The sequence below is a fragment of the Eleginops maclovinus genome, chromosome 17 (assembly GCF_036324505.1).
Source record: "Eleginops maclovinus isolate JMC-PN-2008 ecotype Puerto Natales chromosome 17, JC_Emac_rtc_rv5, whole genome shotgun sequence".
NCBI lineage: Eukaryota > Metazoa > Chordata > Actinopteri > Perciformes > Eleginopidae > Eleginops > Eleginops maclovinus.
Genome location: NC_086365.1, coordinates 4,604,576 through 4,623,944, shown reverse-complemented (window position 1 = coordinate 4,623,944; position 19,369 = coordinate 4,604,576). Strand labels below are relative to the sequence as shown.

General features: G+C 43.4%; 1 protein-coding gene across 1 annotated transcript in view; it reads right to left on the bottom strand.

The window, feature by feature from the left end:
• The window catches only part of snd1 (staphylococcal nuclease and tudor domain containing 1), a 175,131-nt gene that overhangs the window by 1,195 nt on the left and 154,567 nt on the right, over positions 1-19,369 (bottom strand). The window contains exons 21-23 of the mRNA XM_063905770.1: positions 17,751-17,864; positions 13,449-13,652; positions 1,510-1,554 (exon numbers count right to left, since the gene is read on the bottom strand). Of these exons, the coding sequence (XP_063761840.1) occupies positions 1,510-1,554; positions 13,449-13,652; positions 17,751-17,864 (363 nt within the window). The remainder of the gene's footprint in view (positions 1-1,509; positions 1,555-13,448; positions 13,653-17,750; positions 17,865-19,369) is intronic.

Genomic DNA, 19,369 nt, shown 5'->3' with positions numbered 1-19,369 from the left:
TCAAAACCCAGTCTATCATTTCTCCTACTACATTACATTCACATACCTGCCCCGCCTCATAAACCAACACGCTAGCTAAATGCTGTTGGCAAAGTGTGAGCGGGTAGTTTGGAGCTTGAGCCAGCGTAGTTATTTAATGTGTGTGTGTGTGTGTTTCTGTATGAGGGTCTGTGTGTGGGATGTTTCCCTTTTTGGCTCTCAGAAGCCTGCGCGCTCAGCTGTTAATGCTGTGATTCATAGCTAATTAGCGACTGTGCTAATTAGCACTAGTTATTAGGATGAATGAATGAAGCCATTTGTTCGTGTTGCCATTTCCCTGTCTCCCACTACGCTACCTTATTTTCACCTCCTCCCCGACACCCTGAAAACATGGTAGTAACTGAAATTGTGATTAGAGCCAATTCCACCTCCGACTGCCTCATTGTGTGAGCATGCTGCATAACCACAGGGTGACTAAAAGAGCACAGGAGGACCGGCTTCCCTGGGATTCTGAGCCATCTTGCTTGACATTTACACGAGTACAAATAAGATGGGATCCACGTTCTAGCCGTGCAAGCTCAAAAGGGTTCTTGTTAAATGCACCTCGGATCTGTACAACGCTTTCCTGTCAGGCCTATTCAACTCTTCGGACTTTCAGCAGCTTTGGAGCTCATGCTATTTGATATCTGATGTTATTCCTGCATTGTCTCTTAAAAGGGTATGGTTGATATTCTTTAGTTTCCTTACCAATGACATCAGAAAGCTCAAAATTGTTTTATTTTACAAAGCACCAAGCCCAATGGTTCAATATAAGATCCACATGTAATATAGTTTTTCTCTCTTTAGGGATTCTCAAAATTAATCAGGTTTTTGACTAAACTATACTTTGTTTTTACATTTCTGAAGTTCCTTTCCAATACTTTGCATCTGATTTCAGGGTTTCCACTGGCTGGTGTGTCTGTGACTTGACTCATCTTAACCCCGTGTGATATGTGCTGCCTTCTTTTCACTCTCCATTTTTTCCCCTTGTCGCTTTCTATCCCCAGTGCACACTTTAGCACACAACCCCACCCCCCATTTTCACAGTATGGACATGCACAGACTGTGGGCAGCAATCCATATGGGACAATGGCGACTGCCAATGCAATGTGTCACATCTCGACAGAGCGAGAGCAACCGAGAGAGAGAGAGAGAGAGAGAGAGAGAGAGAGAGAGAGAGAGAGAGAGAGAGAGAGAGAGAGAGAGAGAGAGAGAGAGAGAGAGAGAGAGAGAGAGAGAGAGAGAGAGAGAGAGAGAGAGAGAGAGAGAGAGAGAGAGAGAGAGAGAGAGAGAGAGAGAGAGAGAGAGAGAGAGAGAGAGAGAGAGAGAAGAGAAAGGACTTCCTCTCTATTGGTCGGGGTATAGAAGTAATGAGTGTTGTAATGTAGTCTTGTTTTGGCAACATGAGATAGCTCACAGAGAGGCAGACAAACCCCAGAAAAGCTGCTAGAAAGACAGAGACATGAGGCTGATTGTGATGAAGTGACTTACCCTGGCACTCTTGGCAGATTCTTGACTGTTCAGGTACTCTGTCACCTAGGGCACAAAGAGAACAGACATTAGCATATCACATCGGTGCGTCACAGGCAGGATTTTAGAGGATTAATGTGATTCAACGCGTCCTTTCAACCTGCTCTGCCCCCTGGAGACATTGCACTTTTTTGAGAAGGTCAGCACTGGATGTAAGGAACACGGTGTTCTCTGAAGACCAACAGCATTGATACCACACACACACACACACACGTTAAGTCACTGCAGGTGATGAGGCAAGTAGGGATGTGAAGGAAGCATAAAGAGCGATGCGTTAGGGCTCATGGTTTGGGGTCCTTGCTTTCTCCGCCGTGTGCAGGGCGTCATTTTGCGCTTCATGCTACAACTCACAGAGCCACCGGAGAGGAGAGGCCCCTGAGTCTGCTAGCCTCAAGCTAACACCTCACTGGTTTGGAGTGATTTATAATCAAGTGCATTCACTGGACACCCTGAGGTGTAAGGGGGACGAGCCCCAAGTATCAGTTTCCAGTAGGAAAGTCAGATAATGCTTTCCTTTATTGAAGTGTAACTCTGTCATGTATGGAAGCATAAACAGAGCGGATTAAAAGCAATACAACGAACATTCTAAGCTTAATGCACAATAATACATGATTTCTGGATTCATCATTACATTATTTGCCCATTACAATTGTAGAGTGCCCCTCACGTTCAATAATGATCTCTTTTCTCCACCAACAGAACCCAAACACGATCAATGTGTAAATATGTAAATCAAATGAATGCAACTATAAGAAGTCTGTGAAGCCATGACATTTTTTGCTTAACATTTAAAACTATAGATGAGCAAAATGTTTGCCATTTATTTCTCTACACATGTTTTAGTTCTGGTAAGACTAGATTGTTTATAATTGAAAATTATGACTAAATGACTTTTATCCAACCTGTGCTGCCCTGACACACAGGTCACATGTGTTCAAATGAATGCTCACAGCAAATTGTGTAATATCTATGTTTTGCTGGAAACAAAGTGCTGAATGCAGTACTGAGAGTACAGAGAGGAAATAAAGGAGTCGGAGGAGGAGGGAAAGCGTTGGGGCATATTGACCACTTCTGCTAGAACAGCCATTTAGCCTCATTGAATGAACCAGTGATGAGTCATAGAACAGGGGCGTTGAGGGGGCGAGGGGGGGTCACAGCGAGGGTTTAATAGGCCTTTGTTGGTCAGATGTGAACAGTGTGAAAGGATGTATGGACCTTAAAAAGTTTAAGCGGTTTAAAGAGTGGAGCTGTCTTCCGACACTGTGATGTCAGAGTGGATACAGAGGGCCGAACATACAGTTCACCACCACAATCTTCAACCACCCACTGTCACATTATGTCTGTGAAGTGCTGTTCTGTAATTAAGATCAGAAAATATGTGAATTACTTTAAGCCTAGCAAGAAAAAACTATTTAAGAAAAACAACCCAAAGCTATCAGTACAAAGGAGGACGCTGTAAAGATGAGTCATTCTGCTCTTGTAATGGATTCAATTGTACACCACCTTTTGTAGCTTATTATAGCAGCAGATGAGCCGGCTTTCACACTCAGACGCACACACTTGCCAGAACAAGGACGCCAGATGTTAAAACTGTCGAGTGTGGACGGGGCCCTGGAGTTTAATTGCTTAGCCAGCTCGTCTACATAGGTTGATTTGATAGCTGCGCTGCACAAGGCGCCGCCAGAATAGCAGCCCTGCAGCTGGATGCTACAGCCACTCTGTCCCGGAGAGCGCACGTGCACAATTGGGGAAAGTGCAGTGGCTGCACAAGTCATCCATCAAAGCCAACTAAAGAAGAGAATTCTTTAGGAAGTCGTCAGGATATGGCATCTCGGTCTCATCAGGCAGATGTCACCATATGGGAGAAACCCAACGGGTGATATTTCACCAACACAAAAGGCCATTTATTCCATTGGAGCTTTGGCTGGGAGCTATGACTGGCCGTGTAGGACTCCCTAGTAGCTAGGGGCCGACTACAATGATTTAGAAGACAGTTTGATATCTGCCAGAGTAGCTGTAGCAATATTTGAGCAGAAAAGCTAAAAAAAAGGAGGTATGTAACACCCCAGTTCAACTTTATTCACTTTTGCCAAACTCCACACAGCTGAGCGCCTGCATCCCAAGTGTTCTGTGAAAGCTGGAAGTGAAGAGCACTACAGCACAATATGCACAGATGATATGCTGCCACACTGGCACTACCGCGGTGAGCCTCTTTGTACTCTAGTCGGGGGGGGGTGCCTTTTCTGGCTCGCCCTCGTCTTTCACTGTACGGCACACTCCAGCTCAGTGTAGTACAACAGCCAATCAGGGCACAGCTGAGACTGCCTTTCGTGTTCTGAACAGCCCACACGTATCCTGCACCGGATCCTTCTTTCATGGCTTTTCTATTGGCTCCAGTAGGGAGGCAGAATGGTTCATTAAGACGCGAACAGAAGCATCTGGAGATGACTTTAAGTAGCAAAGGACAGGAAAGTTTCTCGTCATGGGAATCGAATGTTGAACTTGTAGAGTTGTAGGAACAAAGAAATGATGTTCCAGCATAGAGAAGGCCAACAAGGAGGGAGATGATTAAGTGTTTCAGGTGAGGAGAAAATATGAAATATATATTTTTCTTAATAAATGAGGGGGCAAAGGAAGATAAAACGCAGCATTTGGAATGGCTTTGGTAGGCAGAAGGCAGCGGGTGAAAGCGTGTTCGTCTGGATGACCCTACAGAGCTCCCATATGTCAGACAGATGCCATGTTCGGTGAGCAGTGGCCATGGACACTGGCAGCAGCAGAGGATATGCTGTTCGGCTAAACAGGATGCTGTGTGTTCTTGAATGCGTGTGATTAGTTCTCAGCATTCAACTCTACTCAACATTCAACAAAACAACCGTTAAAAGTTTAGCTGAATGACTAAAAGTCCATTTCTTATAAGACTAAGCCAAAATTATTCACTTCAATTTGAATGCGTGCAGGTAACCTTCTAGTTGCAGACTTGGTGAGAGACTTTGTGTAAGTGTGATGCTTCCCATAAGACGGAGGACAGGTGGTGAGGGTCTGGTGTTTTGGCACTTGTCAGCATGTCTGCCTGGCTGTGAACTCGTCTTCCTGAGAGCGAGAGCACGTATCTCCCTGCGCCGGCCTGCCTGCCGTGCCCAGGTGGTGTTCTAGTAAGCATGGTGTGAAAGTGATGGATCTCAGCGAGTGCTAACATGGCAGCTATCTGACAGGTTGTGCGCGTCTGGTGCGTAGGTGAGCTGTGCCTTTTTTTGATTTCACAGTATACAGAAATGATAAGTGTAACCAGATTTTGGACGAGGTGCATATGAATAATCGAAGTTGCAGCGTCATGTGCTCTCTCAGTCGCCGCTGCTGAGTTGGGATGTCAGGCGACGTAAAAAGTGCTTGGGTGGAGAGGGAGAAATGAGCCTTGTCCTCTACGCACGTTAAGCTTTTCTCATTAACAGCAATGACGATCAGACACAGCCTCCCAGACAAGAGCAGTCAAACTCCGACCACAGAAACACTAAAGCTGTCACTCACTCCCTTTTGTCGTGGTTTTTTCGTTGCTGCATCGCTCTCTTTTCCTGATGTTCTTTCAATTGTGATTACATCTTGTTTCATTCTCCCTCCTCTTACCATCTCTGTCTCCTTTTGACTCTTCTAAAAGAGAAAGAACTTTGCACGAGACAGGTCGCCGTCAGAACATTTGCTGGAACATAACTCGGGCTTTTATGTCTGTAACTCACACTGTTTCAAGTTGAGTGTTCTTGGCTTAGCTGAGGATTGTACTCCTAAGAGATGTCTCTTATTCGACATGCCAGTGCATGAATACTGCATGGAAGAAGAGTGGGCCAGGGTTTGGGGAAAGTCTTATCAGACTTTTCATTGTACAAGTGGTTTGAGAGCCAAAGGCTGGTAACATAAGCACCAAAGTAGACCAGGAAGAGTTAAAATTGCAATTTGCCAAGACTCATAAATTCAACTGTATATTTGACTCCTAAGAACAAAAGCATTCCATGAATTAACCCAATAAGGGTGAATAACAAATAAAATAATCCATTTCCAGTTTTTTATTCTGTAATCAGCTGATCCTCCTTTTTCTTTTAACTTTCCCCCCATAAAGCATTTTTGAGCTGTCGATGTAAGAGAATGCTGTAAACTGCAGAAATCGCAGTTTTGGTATAAAATAACTTGCACATTGACACCAATTAAAAAAAATAAGAAAAACATAATACTAAGAAAAGATGAGCCTTACGTGAACATAACGTGTACAAGTGTCATTGTCCCTATCAGGGGTACACTGGGAATACACCATGTTGCACGCTGCCCCCCCCACCCCCCCCAGCATGGCTGTCGGAGGAGATCAGGCGCTTTGGAGGGAACGTGGCATGACAAGCCCACCAGCGTGGGTTCATCGAGTTAAGGAGGACACACATTTAAAACACATGCCCACACACATGCACACCACAAATCCAAGAACTAACAACAGATATTGAAAAAAACATTCTCCAATGTTCTCTAAGGGGCACTGGAAAGAAAACAAGTCTTACATAAACACTAATGTATCATAGAAATATGTCTCTTGCACACACACTAACTTTTTCAAAGAGTTTGCTCTTCCTTCTCTCCAATATCTATTTTCTATCTCCCGATAGGTCACACTGAAAGTAATCTAAGTTGGAACAATGCACTCCCTCCCTGACAATCCTCTGCTCACCCTCAGGGTGTGTGTGGGGGGAGGACATAGTGTGCGATTAACTGTGTGTGTGTGTGTGTGTGTGGAGTACATCTGCAGAAGATGGAATGGCGTTTGGGAAGTGGCGCGTGTCAGCTAGGACATGTCAAAAGGGCCCTCAGAGCAGCTGCAGCAGGGGAGGCAACCGGCTGTGCAAGTGTGTGTGTGTGTGTGTGTGTGTGTGTGTGTGTGTGTGTGTGTCTCCAGTCAATAACAGGGGATCAGAAAATGTCCATTAAAAGGCCCCATCTTTAACTCTTCTTGTAAATTAGGTATTGAGCCACTGGTGAAGAGCGGTCATGCTGTCACACACACACAATGCCGTGTATGTGTGTGTGTGTGTGTGTGTGTGTGTGTGTGTGTGTGTGTGTGTGTGTGTGTGTGTGTGTGTGTGTTCCCTGCAGTGTTTTGGGGTTAGAAGTGGGGGTTCTTGATGGAGTGTGAAAGGCGTTGGGTTTGAACATGGAGGGCAGGGGCCTGAAAGTCAGCATACGGCTAATAGCAATCTACTGCATAGATCACTTTGCAAACTGCTGTTGCTATACTGAGAAACCTACATTTACACCCACACCTTTTTTATTTTGGGTGTGTGAGGATTATATATTCTGCTTTATTCTTGTTTGGCTCCTTTTTTATATTGCAAAAAAACATTAACAAGTGAGCGAATGAGAGACCACCACGTGTCCTGTGTTCTTCCTCACTGCTGGAGGACCGCTCAGCACCGACACGACATGAAAGGTTAGCCCACAAGGCCTTATTTTGGTACCGCAAACCTACTGTGTAGAAACACCAATGTTCCCATGAGGCACATCATCAGTGTCCAAAGAAGAGGACCTCATCACAGGAGCCACCCCCCCCTCTCACTGTGGGCTGTACAGCACAACTGCTCTTTGATAAATGGAAGAAGCCATCCCTAGAGGCATCCTGTACCTCCTTCCTGATTTCCTCTATGGATTACTCACATGCTACTGTAGGTGTGACTACACTTCTAAAGCACTCCATTTCATCTTCATCCACAGATTCCAACCCCATTAACACAATTACTGCAGCCGCCTTGCTATTAACTACGCCGGGAACTCCATTGACAACTACCCACCACTACCCGTGAGGCAGAGTATGTGGAAAGACACTGATAACCTGCATCTCCAACCTAAAGGCTGCCATTTTGGCTCCACAAGGTACTTCAAAAGCCCTCATACATGAAGAGCTAGGCTTGAATCGAGCTACATGACAGGAAAGAAGATAAATGGAAAATACAAAACTTAATTTCCCAGGGGGCTGCTGGCTAATTAAAGATTCAAGGATTCTCATCTGCAGCTTTCACTCTCAGGGAGCCACATAACAGCTGTTTTCCTCATCATTTCTTTTCCTGCTGACACACAACTCTGTTATACCTTAATAGAGATCTTAAGCGTGTCTGAACAAAAAGGTGTGTGAATACTTCCTTATCTCTCTAGCAGGGAGCGTAATGAAACCTGGTCTATGGTCGATACAGCAGGCTTCATTGTTGTTGTTGTTGATTGAAAATAATTGTGTTGGCTATTGGATTGACGGACACATTGGTGTTTGTAATTGACTTGTAATTAGCAACAGGAGATTATTAGCTTGTGACGCTAATGAAGTTTGGAGGGCTTGCACCGCTGTCAGTTAGCTGAGGTGACCGGGGCGAGACGCATGGCACCGGCAGGCCGGCCAGAGTCTGGATCAGTCATGTTGTTGCCCGTCGCTGACAGGAAACACTGGTGAGAAGCAGCAGAGCAAAGATAGTGCTTCTAACCATTCACCCATCTTCCAATTGAGCTGTCATGACAGACTCATTACAGCTCCATCTGCGACCAAAAATATATATCAGAGACAAAAGGTAGTTGCTGCAGGCACCTAATACTCCTGTACCAAATCAGGTAGAAATACATTATTAGTAAATGTGTCTCCTTAGAGGCATTAATGTCAACTTGGTGTGGGTTCACAGGGCAGAATCGGCAGGTTGCTAATAATTGCATTTTAACTCACAGCATTTTAAATCACAGCTCATTACGAGGCCAACACCAGGTCTGATCTGAGTGCCTCTCCACTCTAATTCCTGTGGATTATTGTTCATCATGACATGGCACGGTAAAGAAAAAAATCTAATCAAAGCACGCAGGAGCCAAACGAGCCGCCTGCCCATCGCCCGACTAAATGAAGTCCTCAAGCTCAGTTTGGATAACACGAAAAGCAAAGGTTAAAAAAAGAAAGAGGAAATGTGCATTAGTGATGAAGTGTCTGAGTGGAGGAAAATAAGTAATAGTGCTGTGCAAAAGCCGGTGAAATGGAGGTGTGAGAGGAACGGAGAGTACAGGGGCGAGTAAACAAGACAGAAGTGATGAAGAGGAGAGCAGCGGAGAAGATGAAAGGCGATGGGAATGAGAGGAGGAAATATTGAGTGATGTTGACAAAAAATGGAAGAAAGCAGACTCTGAACAATGAGTGGAGACAGCATTGATGATGGAAGAGAGAGAGGAGAGTTTCAGTGAGTGAAGGGACGCCAGTAAGGCAAATTGCCATTCAAGCAGTGGTTAGCGGAAGTTGCCAGGACATTTTAGAGATGGCTTTTAGTAAACCTACTGGGGCTGAGGTGGAGGAGGCATGAATACAGTGTGTCAGTGTGAGGTGATAGTAAGAAGGAAAAACGAAAATGTGGTTTTCAGCCGGCTCTGTCAAGGTGTTTGGATTATCTTGAATAACCAGGTCGTGATTTCTGGGAAAAGACATTGGTGTTGGGTTTTGGAACTGTATATGTTGGCGCTTTGAGCACAAGCAAGGCACTACCTGCGGCTAGGTCCATTATATCGGAGAGAAGGCAGACAGACTCAGCAAACAACACCAACATATAGAACTATAAAACATTTTTTTTTTTTTTTAAAGTTTACTTTCGTTAAGTTTTTGCTGATGACCTTTTCACAATCTTCTCATAGGTGACAGGGAAAATGGAGCCACTCTCATCCTCGCATTTCCTAGATTTTTTTACTGAAGCGAAGAAACAGACTTTGTTCACAACTCAGGGCAATCAGACCAATTGGCCTGACACTAAAACACTGACTATGGCTGCCGAGAGCAACCATTATTGTTCTGATTTGGCCAAAAGCTTTTTTGTTTTTAATAAATGCTACCAACATTAAGATTTCATGCTGCAATTGTACCTGACAATGTGCTGGGCAGTACCGAGACTTCGGCAACAATAAAGTGTGATTTCTACACAAGCTTCATCTTAGGCTCTACCTCTGAATTCAAAAGGACTGAGTAGTGAAAGAGAGGATGAGCAGACGGAGAAATGCGATGTAGTAAGACTTGAAGGAAAACATATTCCAGGCTGCATTTGAAACCATCATTACAGAGTTACTGGCCCCTGATGCCTGAACTGATGTTAACATGTAAAGCGCATTAATGTCCCTTCTGTTTCCAACGCTGTGCCGCTCATAAAGCCATGATATCGCTCTCAGACAATAATTTAAATATCAAAGTCTCGTAAACAACACATGTGCACGAGGACTGCACACGACAGGCCAGATGTATGACAGATTAAACTCTATATGACATTAAATCTGTCTACTGTAAGTGTAGTATGCACATTAAGCATGTTTAATGAGTATAGAATATATACATATATGATGTTAATCTGCATTTCTGGGTCATCAACTCTTAAGGACAAAACATCTGGGTCAAATATACTGTAACCCGACAGCTCTTGATCACTCGGTCAGTTTCCCCTCACTCAGAACAGATTATCAATCAGAATTTGGCTCACTGATTTTCCATCCTACTTTGAGTTCCTGCCTCCCTTCTAATATCCCACTACTTTCCAATCGGATACAAGCAGCTGGCATGCATATGATCATCTTTTCGCCTACACTTTTCCCAACGACTGTTTATCCTATGCCGTGATAGTATAGCTGCAACTAAACCCATCCATATGGTGCACGGAGTGAACAGCAGTGAATAAAGGGCTTAAAGGGAGAGAAAAAAAGGACATAAAACCCCAAATGGATGATCATCCCTCTCTGCTCTCCCTCTCTTGGGACAATGCCATCCTCAAAGACTGGTGTTAACCTTCAGTGCACTTATGACTGACTATTGATAGTCACTGAAGTGCCAGTGAACATTAGGGCCCATCTGTTACGCAATGCTTAAAGCGAGAGTACAGATTACAATGACCATGTTCCAATCCCCTGGAATGGATAATGAATAAAGAATAGAGCAGAAATGGAACAGATATGAAGGACAAAAGTCACTTTTACAAGGAGGCTGATAGTCTGGAAGAGCAGGAGGAGAAAAAGGAGGAGAGCTCAGGGCGAGCCAGTTTGGATAGCGCACGATCAAAGGCTCGAGAGGGAACTTTCTATAAAAGAGGGGGAAAATGGGGTCACAGATCCAGAGGTCAACAAACGGTTGTATCTTGGAACACTTCTTGGGTTCCCTGCGAGATAACATTTTCTGTTGTGGCACCGGCTGCAGCTGCAGCGCTGTTCATGAGTCTTTGAGACAGAAACGCACCCTGCAAACAAATGACTCTACAGCTACCGAGTGACAAAAAAAAAAGGGGAAATTTAACGGCAAATATAGCAGCAGTCTATAAGGTGCATATCTTAAAGGGATGGGTGGAACTGAAACTAAAATATTCACAATCAAAACATTCACTGTCCGTTCTAGCGCTGCCATTCAAATATCTGTTATTCTCCTGAATTCTTTTTGTCATCCAAGAGCATAGTGTATTTAAAATGGCCCAATTGTTAACATTGCCATAATATGTCTTGTTCTGATGAACCAGCAGTCCAAAACATATTGTTTAACTGGACAAATGACAGCATTTTAAAACTATAATGACACATTTCTTTAAAATAAAGTTTGTTAAATGACAGAGAAAAGAAGTCCCTTTCAACATATTGGAATTTTCCAAGGGCTAAAGTGTAGTCAATAATCTTTAATTATCTCTAATAAAGCCTTAAAGACCAGAAAGGGAACCGTTAAAGCTCCCTCACTGCTCGGGTAGAGGACTTCTAGCTGGGCAATGCAGCGACTATATACATCCGAACGACTAAACCCACACATTCTATAAATCAGACACACATCTACTCATGTATGCGTTTGAAATGAAGCCTAATCACACTCGGGCTTGTTGGTGTTTGAGTTTGGAAGCAGGCTTGATGGGTGAAATGATCCACATGAAGTGCTGTAGAGCTTACTTTAACACTCACTTGTAAGCACATTGGTAACACTGCTGCTTGTTACGCTTTCTCCAGATCAAAACATTCGTCAGTACCCAGCGAGGGAGAGGCACATGCAGCTGTTGAATATTAAACAGGAACCATTTGATCCAACAAAACCTGAATCTGCACAGTCTGTGAGACTATTAGTGGTATGGCTGAGAGGTTTTAATCACTGTCCTTTGTCTATAGGGTCCATTACCCAGAGACTGCATTATAGTTCCTGGCTACTCTTTAGAGGTCAGGGGTCAGAACACTCTTACAATGATGCACAGTGCTTTATTGACTGACTAAAGAGGCGGGAAGTGCTTTTATTGGTGTGAACAAGAATGAGTTAGTAACTACACCGCCGTGTGTGAGTGGAAGAACAAATATGTTCCTGCCACCGGCCTCTAATGTAATGTATGTGAATATATATATATATTTTAATGATGTTTATGAACAATTACACTCTAGTGGACACACTTGATCATTCCATTGTGCATTGCACTTTAGAACTCAATAACAGAGCGTCTAATATCGGGCTTGTGCGGAAGCAGAATAAATATCCTCCATTTTTCTTTATCTTTCACGTACAGAGTGGCCTGCTGGGAGAATCTGCATAATGAGAGGAAGGTAAACAAGCGAAGCTTCACGGTTTGACAAAATGGCTGCCGTCTGAGGCAAACTGTAGAGGTGTGTTAATGGTGTGTCGGTGGATTGACAAGTGAGGAGAGGTATTATGTCTCCTGTGCCACAGTGCTCACATTTGAAAAGCTAACAGGCATTTGATGTGATGCTGGCTTCCATTTAGAAAAAGGAAATCCATACATGACAAACTGAGATGGAACGACCGGGCGGTACATGCTAGCATAGATATGTTGTAATTATAGGACTAGTAGAAAGCCAAAGGTGGGATATGGACTTTTTAACATTAAATAACACACAAGGGGCCCCTCTGCCGATGATAATAGTAAACATTTAGTGTGCTGTTAAAAAATGCATCACCTGCTACCATTAGTTTGACTGACGGCATTGTCTATTTAGAACAGTGCTGAGACAAATATTGATCCATACTCTGCATGGTGGGTTGAGAATAATAATAAGACATATTTTGAAAGACAGAAGTGATTTTTCTGTTTGACATATACACACAACAGTGAAAGTAGAGCTGGGAAATCAATAGAAAATGTACAGAAACGGACATGACTGTATGGATCCCTCACTGTTCAATAAAAGCAATATTTCACTGGGACAGTTAAGGCACGTAAGAGTAGGGGTGGCTTTAACTTGTGTTATTAAAGAAAGCTGGAACGCATAATAATGGTATATGATTGAACCTGTGATGACTTTAGCAGGAACTCTGATATTTAGCCAGGCAGGTACAGGATGTGCTGTTGTCATAACTTAAACAAGCTCTCCTGAACAACACACAGTGTTCACAATGTGGCAATCAGAGAGAAAAAAAAGGTGCATCCGTTCAGGTTGATGAGCACTTCTGAGAGTTGTTTCCTCTTCGGGTGACAAAAATACTGAAACATGACAGTATGTCGGTGGCATTCTGTCATGGTGCATATACAAATGTTCAATAGTCAGGAAAGATAACATTTGAACTGGTTTTAACCCTAACCCTACAGTTAAGTCTCACCATTAATACAAAGAGCTATCAGCGTCTGTCAACATTGTCTTCTAAATGTGGATCCACTGCAGATCTGTGCTGCAACCACAGTTATTTAACGGTATAATTAACCACGACTGCTTCTTCTACAGCCCCAGTGAGACCGTAACTGTCATTTACTTGGAAATGGAGAGTCATTGGTTGCCTAAAAGTGAAAACAAGCTATCCACTCTGGGAGAGAAACAGCACAAGAGGCCTGCACAGAAGCCTCCGAATTAATTTTATGTCTCCCATAGAAACATTCAAATTATTTTACCGTGAATGCCTCCCCATCACTCACCATCTTCTGCAGGTGCTTCTCCTTGCGGACGTCCACCATGACCAAGCCCTCCTTGACCAGGTTCAGGCCCACATCGTCCTTGGTGTCGCCGAACTGTATTGTGACGTGCGGGCAGCTGGCACCCGAGTACTCCACGTTCATCAGGCACTGGCTGTTCTGGATGTCCCGCACGATGCAGTCCACCACGTCCGCACGGGCATCCTCCTGAAGAAGTAGGGGGTGAGAGAAGAAGGGATGAGGAGGGAAGTGGAGGGGAGGGAAGCCCAGTAGTGATGGATGGTGGGTTTAAAGAAGGAAAAATAGGGGGAGAAGGGGATAATTACTATGTTATCACTAATTGCTCTTAAAAATATGCATGCAAACACAAGTACATGCAGCGGCTGATAAAACACATTATGTATGCACGAGCCTAACTGTGGAATTGGATTTCTGTTTTAAACTTTTAAGAAAGTGGGAGAAACCTTTACATGTTCACTTGGTAGCGTGGTTGGGAAGAACACGTTGGCGAACATCATTCTGAGATCGATTACAATTACATGATCACTCACAAAGTCAGTCACGTAGCAGGGCAATTATCTAATCAACTATCTCAAGAGATTTTTGGTTTGGCTGAACAGTAGAGGGGTCTGATTCTCGCCCTCCCTCCTCCTCCTCCTGCCTTTCTTCAGTTAGTAACCTCGCTCTCTCTCTTCCCTAACCTTCTAGAAAGTGAAAGGCCGATTGATTGAACACATGGTGGAGAAGGAGGTGGAACGGCTGAAATGCAATCCTGACCTCACGTCCTCCAGCAGTCTTGGCCGGAAAAGCGGGGAAAAACAAGGGGGCTGCATCTTCAGAGGCAGGATGACAGTTAAAAAACTAAAATCAGTCTCTGGCCATCATCCATCCCTCCCCTACACCATCCATCTCTTCCATTCCCTTATTTCCCACCCCGGTCTTGTCTCCATGGCAACCCCCTTCGAGCTAGCTGCCCTTGGGTATGTGTGTCTTGTGTGTGCAAGCGTGTGTGTGGGCAGGGAAGCTTGTTCAAGGCACAAAACTAAGGGCCTTTTTTGTCCCCGCTCTCCCGCGCCCCCCCCGCGCCCCCTACCCCCCGGTCAACTTGTCACAGGCGCTGCAGGGGAGCTCGGGGCAGGAGAGAAGCAGTGTGTGACGGAGAGAGACGGAGGGAGAGATAGAGAGCAGACACGGGGCGAGAGATAAGACAGAGACGAAGGGAGACGGTGTTACAGAACTAGAATCCTTTGACGCTCATGAGGCGATGATACAAAATTAATGAGAGCCTTCTAGTGACCCTCTGTTGTCCGCCATATGTGAAGAGCAGCCTAGTTACAGCACTCCAACGTGTTAAATCAGGTCAGCATATTACCATTGTACCTACTCTTATTAAATATAATTGGATGTGCAGATATATTGTATTTTGTTTTATGAAACCAATACAATTACTCAATTTCAACAAAGAAATCTGTGTAAATATTGTCTTAAAGGAAAGCAGAAGGAAATTAAACCTACTGATCAATTACCAAAAGGCACAGTGACTTTTGTTCATGTGTTTTATACCCGTGTTATTCTATATTTTATGTTTATTCTCTTTGCTTTTAAATTACTCTTTTTAAATGCTATTTGATAATGTGTTGCCGCTGCACTATTTCTAAATGCTGTTAATTTTTGTAAAGCACTTTGAATTGCCTTGAGTTGAAAGGTGCTATACAGCTCTGTAAAAAATTAAGAGACTACACCAAATGTTTCTTAAATCGTTATCTCTACATATATGGCAGTACAATAAAAATAATAATAATAATTTAACTCGAAGACATGTCTATAAATAATAAAACAAGAGAAAATGATAATGCTAAAAAGTGGTCTCACATTTTTCCCGCAGCTGTATAAATAAACTTGCCTTGGCTTGTTCCTCATCTGATGCAGCAATAAGTGTAGAACTTGCCATTTGACACATTCAAAAATACATAAAATAGAGTTGATTTAATATCTATAAGTTGCGTTATTATTATAAAAAGGCCGTGTAGATCTGTAGTGTCACACTTTTTTTATTTGCATTCTTCAGTTATCTTTCCTTTGTAATTTTAGTGGAAAACCTTTAAGTTTGTGGGTGTTTTGCTCGAAAAAAAAAGGAAGAAGAAAGTACCAGGCGGTGCATTACACCGTAACTCATGCTAATGAGTAAAAGACACATTACTTATAGCAACCTCTTAGCTTCCAGTTGTTTAGAGCTGACTATTGTGCGGCTGGACTTTTTTGTGCGTGGTACTTTTAAGAATTTATTTTGTTGTTCATCTTTTTCACAAGTGCACTCATGGCATAAAGTGCTCTCTTTAATTAGCTGACCGGGAACAATAAAGGGGTGGCAGTCAGTCCTGAGTGCAGGCAGCTGAGACTTCACATCGCTAATAAAAGTGGATTCAGTTTTAAAAAGGTGCTAGCAGAGGCTCAGATAGAGGTAACTGCTGCAGTCAGATGCCATGGAGATGTGTGCTCCGTGCTTTGTCAAGTTACTAGCACACATTTCAGGTTTTTTTCCTCCGCAAAAACATTGACAGTGTTCCTTCCATCCTGCCGCTTCTTTAAAAGATATAATGAAATTTCAATAGAAAACAGCATCATTTTGTTCCAGTGGCAGGATGTTGGTGTTAAGAGAAAGATGATTCAAAGAAGGGCATCAGGTGTCAGGTTGTGACACATAGACAACAACTTTTTCTCCTATGTGCAGCAGCAAAAGGCAACTCACAAGTGGAGCACCGTGCTGTCAGCGCGAGTGACACAGTAGAAAGCTTCAGATAAAACACACATAAAAAGGCAAACCAAGAGCAAAGAGAAACAACAGGAAAAAAAGGTTAGACAGATGCAGAGTGACAGAGAAAGAGTGAGCAGGAAAGGTGGAAGGTGCGTGTCAACCCCTAAAGCTTCAGAGAGTGTGTGTGAAGTGTGTCTGGGGGCTGTATAGTGTAGGTGGTGCCTTTGTACCCTGGGCTGGACCAACAGATGGGCCACTTCATCCTTCAGGAGACACTGACTCATGAGACAGGTGACAGCATGCATGCAGGCCCTACCAGCTCTCACACAAACACACCTACACACACACATATACACACACACACACACCTCCACTGTGTGAAAGCACGAAGCTTGGAAACACATGTCCAACAAGAGTCAATAGGTCTATAATTAGATTTGTTAATTTGAAAAATGCAATTGAAATATGTTATTAGTTGTTTGTCCTTATAGTCCAGTGAAAACAAAGAAATTAAATAAATACAAAACAGGCTTTTATTCACAGCCTCTAAACTACCCGTAAAGTTGAATGACGTCTCTCTTAAAACCAACAACACTATGATCTTCATAAAAGGTAGGATTTATTGCACGACTGCTGTATTAGATTACCTTTAGATAGATGTGCGTAATAAACTGGAAACTGAGTGTGGATAAATAATCCAAATCAGCAGCAAGCGAGCGTGAACATTGCTAGTTCTTTAATCTAGGAACACATGATATCACAAACATGCTAATGCTCTGCACCTTATCTGGGCAAAGTAGAACAAATACCCCTTAAAGTAACACACACGCACGCACGCACACACACACAAACACACAACCAATTTAAGACAGGGCTTAGTACTGTGCCAATAAGGCATTGCCCAAAAAAACAAAATAACATCAACAGTTTGTATCTGCTCAAACTGTTCATGCTGCCGTCTCAGGAGGCTACTGATGAGTTGACCCCGACACACACAACTCAGTCACTCACATACACACCGGAGGTTGAGTAGACATACTTGTGTAAACAAGAAGATTAGGGATGCAAAAAAAAAAATAGGAGCTGCTGTTGGACATTTATATGCACAAACACTTCCCCATTAAGGACCTAGATTGTTTGTATGCATCTATAGGATGGCAGGCGGGCTGGGCTATTGAAGAAATATTGTATACCTTATCAAATTGTCCATGAAACATTAATGTCTCTCTGCTACTATGTCAATTATTCTATAATTGTTTGCAACAAAGTAAATCAATGGCTCGGTATTTGTCATTGCGACGACTGCTTGTACTCCATGCATTATGTATGAGCGTCATTTTCCTGCTCGGAATGAAAACTGGTCCCTGTCTGTCAGTTACAGACTTATCACCCCGTGCGATAAGTGAAACTCAAACAGATAGTTCGTCTCGCCAGAAAAGTCAACTTTCAAAATGCTGGCGGAAAATGAGACCGAAGACGCTGATATCTGGGAAAAGTTAATTCTGAGGCTTTCAGCCGCGACACATATCTCTGCTCAGCACTCGACTTACGTCCTGTGGGACCTGGATGTAGGCGAGGGCGTGCTCGGTGGCCTGTGCGGCCAGGGTCCGGGTGCTGAAGGCGGGGGGGATGGCAGCCAGACGAGTGGATGACACAACTTCTCTCTGAGGAGGGGGAAACAGAACAGACTCAATAAAGACATTCTTCCAAGTCAGTCGTCATGGTGTTTATCTGTGCTGTGATACGTTTGTTTTTCTGTGTTATCACGACCAAATATTGAAGCTGTAATTTAATTCTTGGTTTAAGGTAAAAAATATTGACTCTTGGTTTATGTCTGTTTGGAGATAGTAAAGTGAAGCTGCACACAGTTGAAGTGTATGTCTGTGATGATGACTTTGTCTAAGCAAACATGACAGAGACATCCATCTCCAGCGTAAGCAAGCCAGGAGAGATTCCAAGTGCTGTTCAGTTTGGATACAAATAAGTAAAAACAAACACATTGTCTTTACATTACGGAGTGCATCTCACGAAGGGCATCTTCCAACCAAACACACTCGTGCTGTAAATCCATCCCGTGCTCTGTCATGTTTCTACTTTACCTCGGTTCTGAATCAAGTCGGACATCTTTGTGTCACTTTAACAATGATAGTTTACAACTGTGGTAGAAGGACAGATGCCATCTTGTAGCTTAAGGGCTTCATGCTTGTATGTCACCTTAACAATTATTTCCCAGCTGTTTCCGGAGCATTATGAAGCCCCCTTCACTAAGCTCCATCTGCGCTGTAGATCAGCTACAAGCTAAGAGTGAAGACCATGGTGGATGTCAAGTTGGCAATCAGATCATAAAACACACTTAGTAAAACATAAAAACTACTTGCAACTGAATATAATAATGCTTGATATTCATTCAGGAACAACAAACTAACTTTTTATAAAATGTTTCTGAGACGATATCCCAGGTTTAATTATGCAATGATGACAGAAATCTACTCTTACGAAACCATTATCTTTCCACTCCTATTTATAATAAAGCCTGGATGTACAGTACACTGATCAACATGAGCTCTTGTCTCACGCTAACACGCCCGCCAACATTTCCATCTTCACTGCTAATTGCAAGGTCAGCACTCCGGTTTGTACATTGCTATATATAAAAAATAATTACGACATTTCCCTGATATGAATCATAAAACAGCCTGTCTGATCCCCGCGGGCTTCCTGAAGGGAGAACATGCAGGTGGAAAGTCAGACACATGCAACCATTAGGATGGGGAGTTAATTTAATGACCCCCCATATCTTAGGTTAATGTGTTCATTGGACTGTACAGTCTAGACGGAGAAGGCCTCGGACGTTTATCATGGACTCAGATTTATCAAGGCCATATTTGAGTTTGACAGCACTGTAAATGCGGGGCTTAAACATAAGAAGTGCTCGATGTGTTTGTTAATGATCACGCTATAAGTCAGGGGATGACCTATAGCCAAGATGGGTGGCAATATCACCAACTAATAGCTCGTGACACAGAGGCATGAAATCAAGGCCCGAGTGACTCAACCTTCAGTGATGCAAAACCTCAGAGGAGGAGGTGGATATCAGCGGCAGATTTTTTTTTCGGTGAGCCAGGTCGGCCTCGGAGAATCACACTTTCGGCAACATGCCAGGACGCAT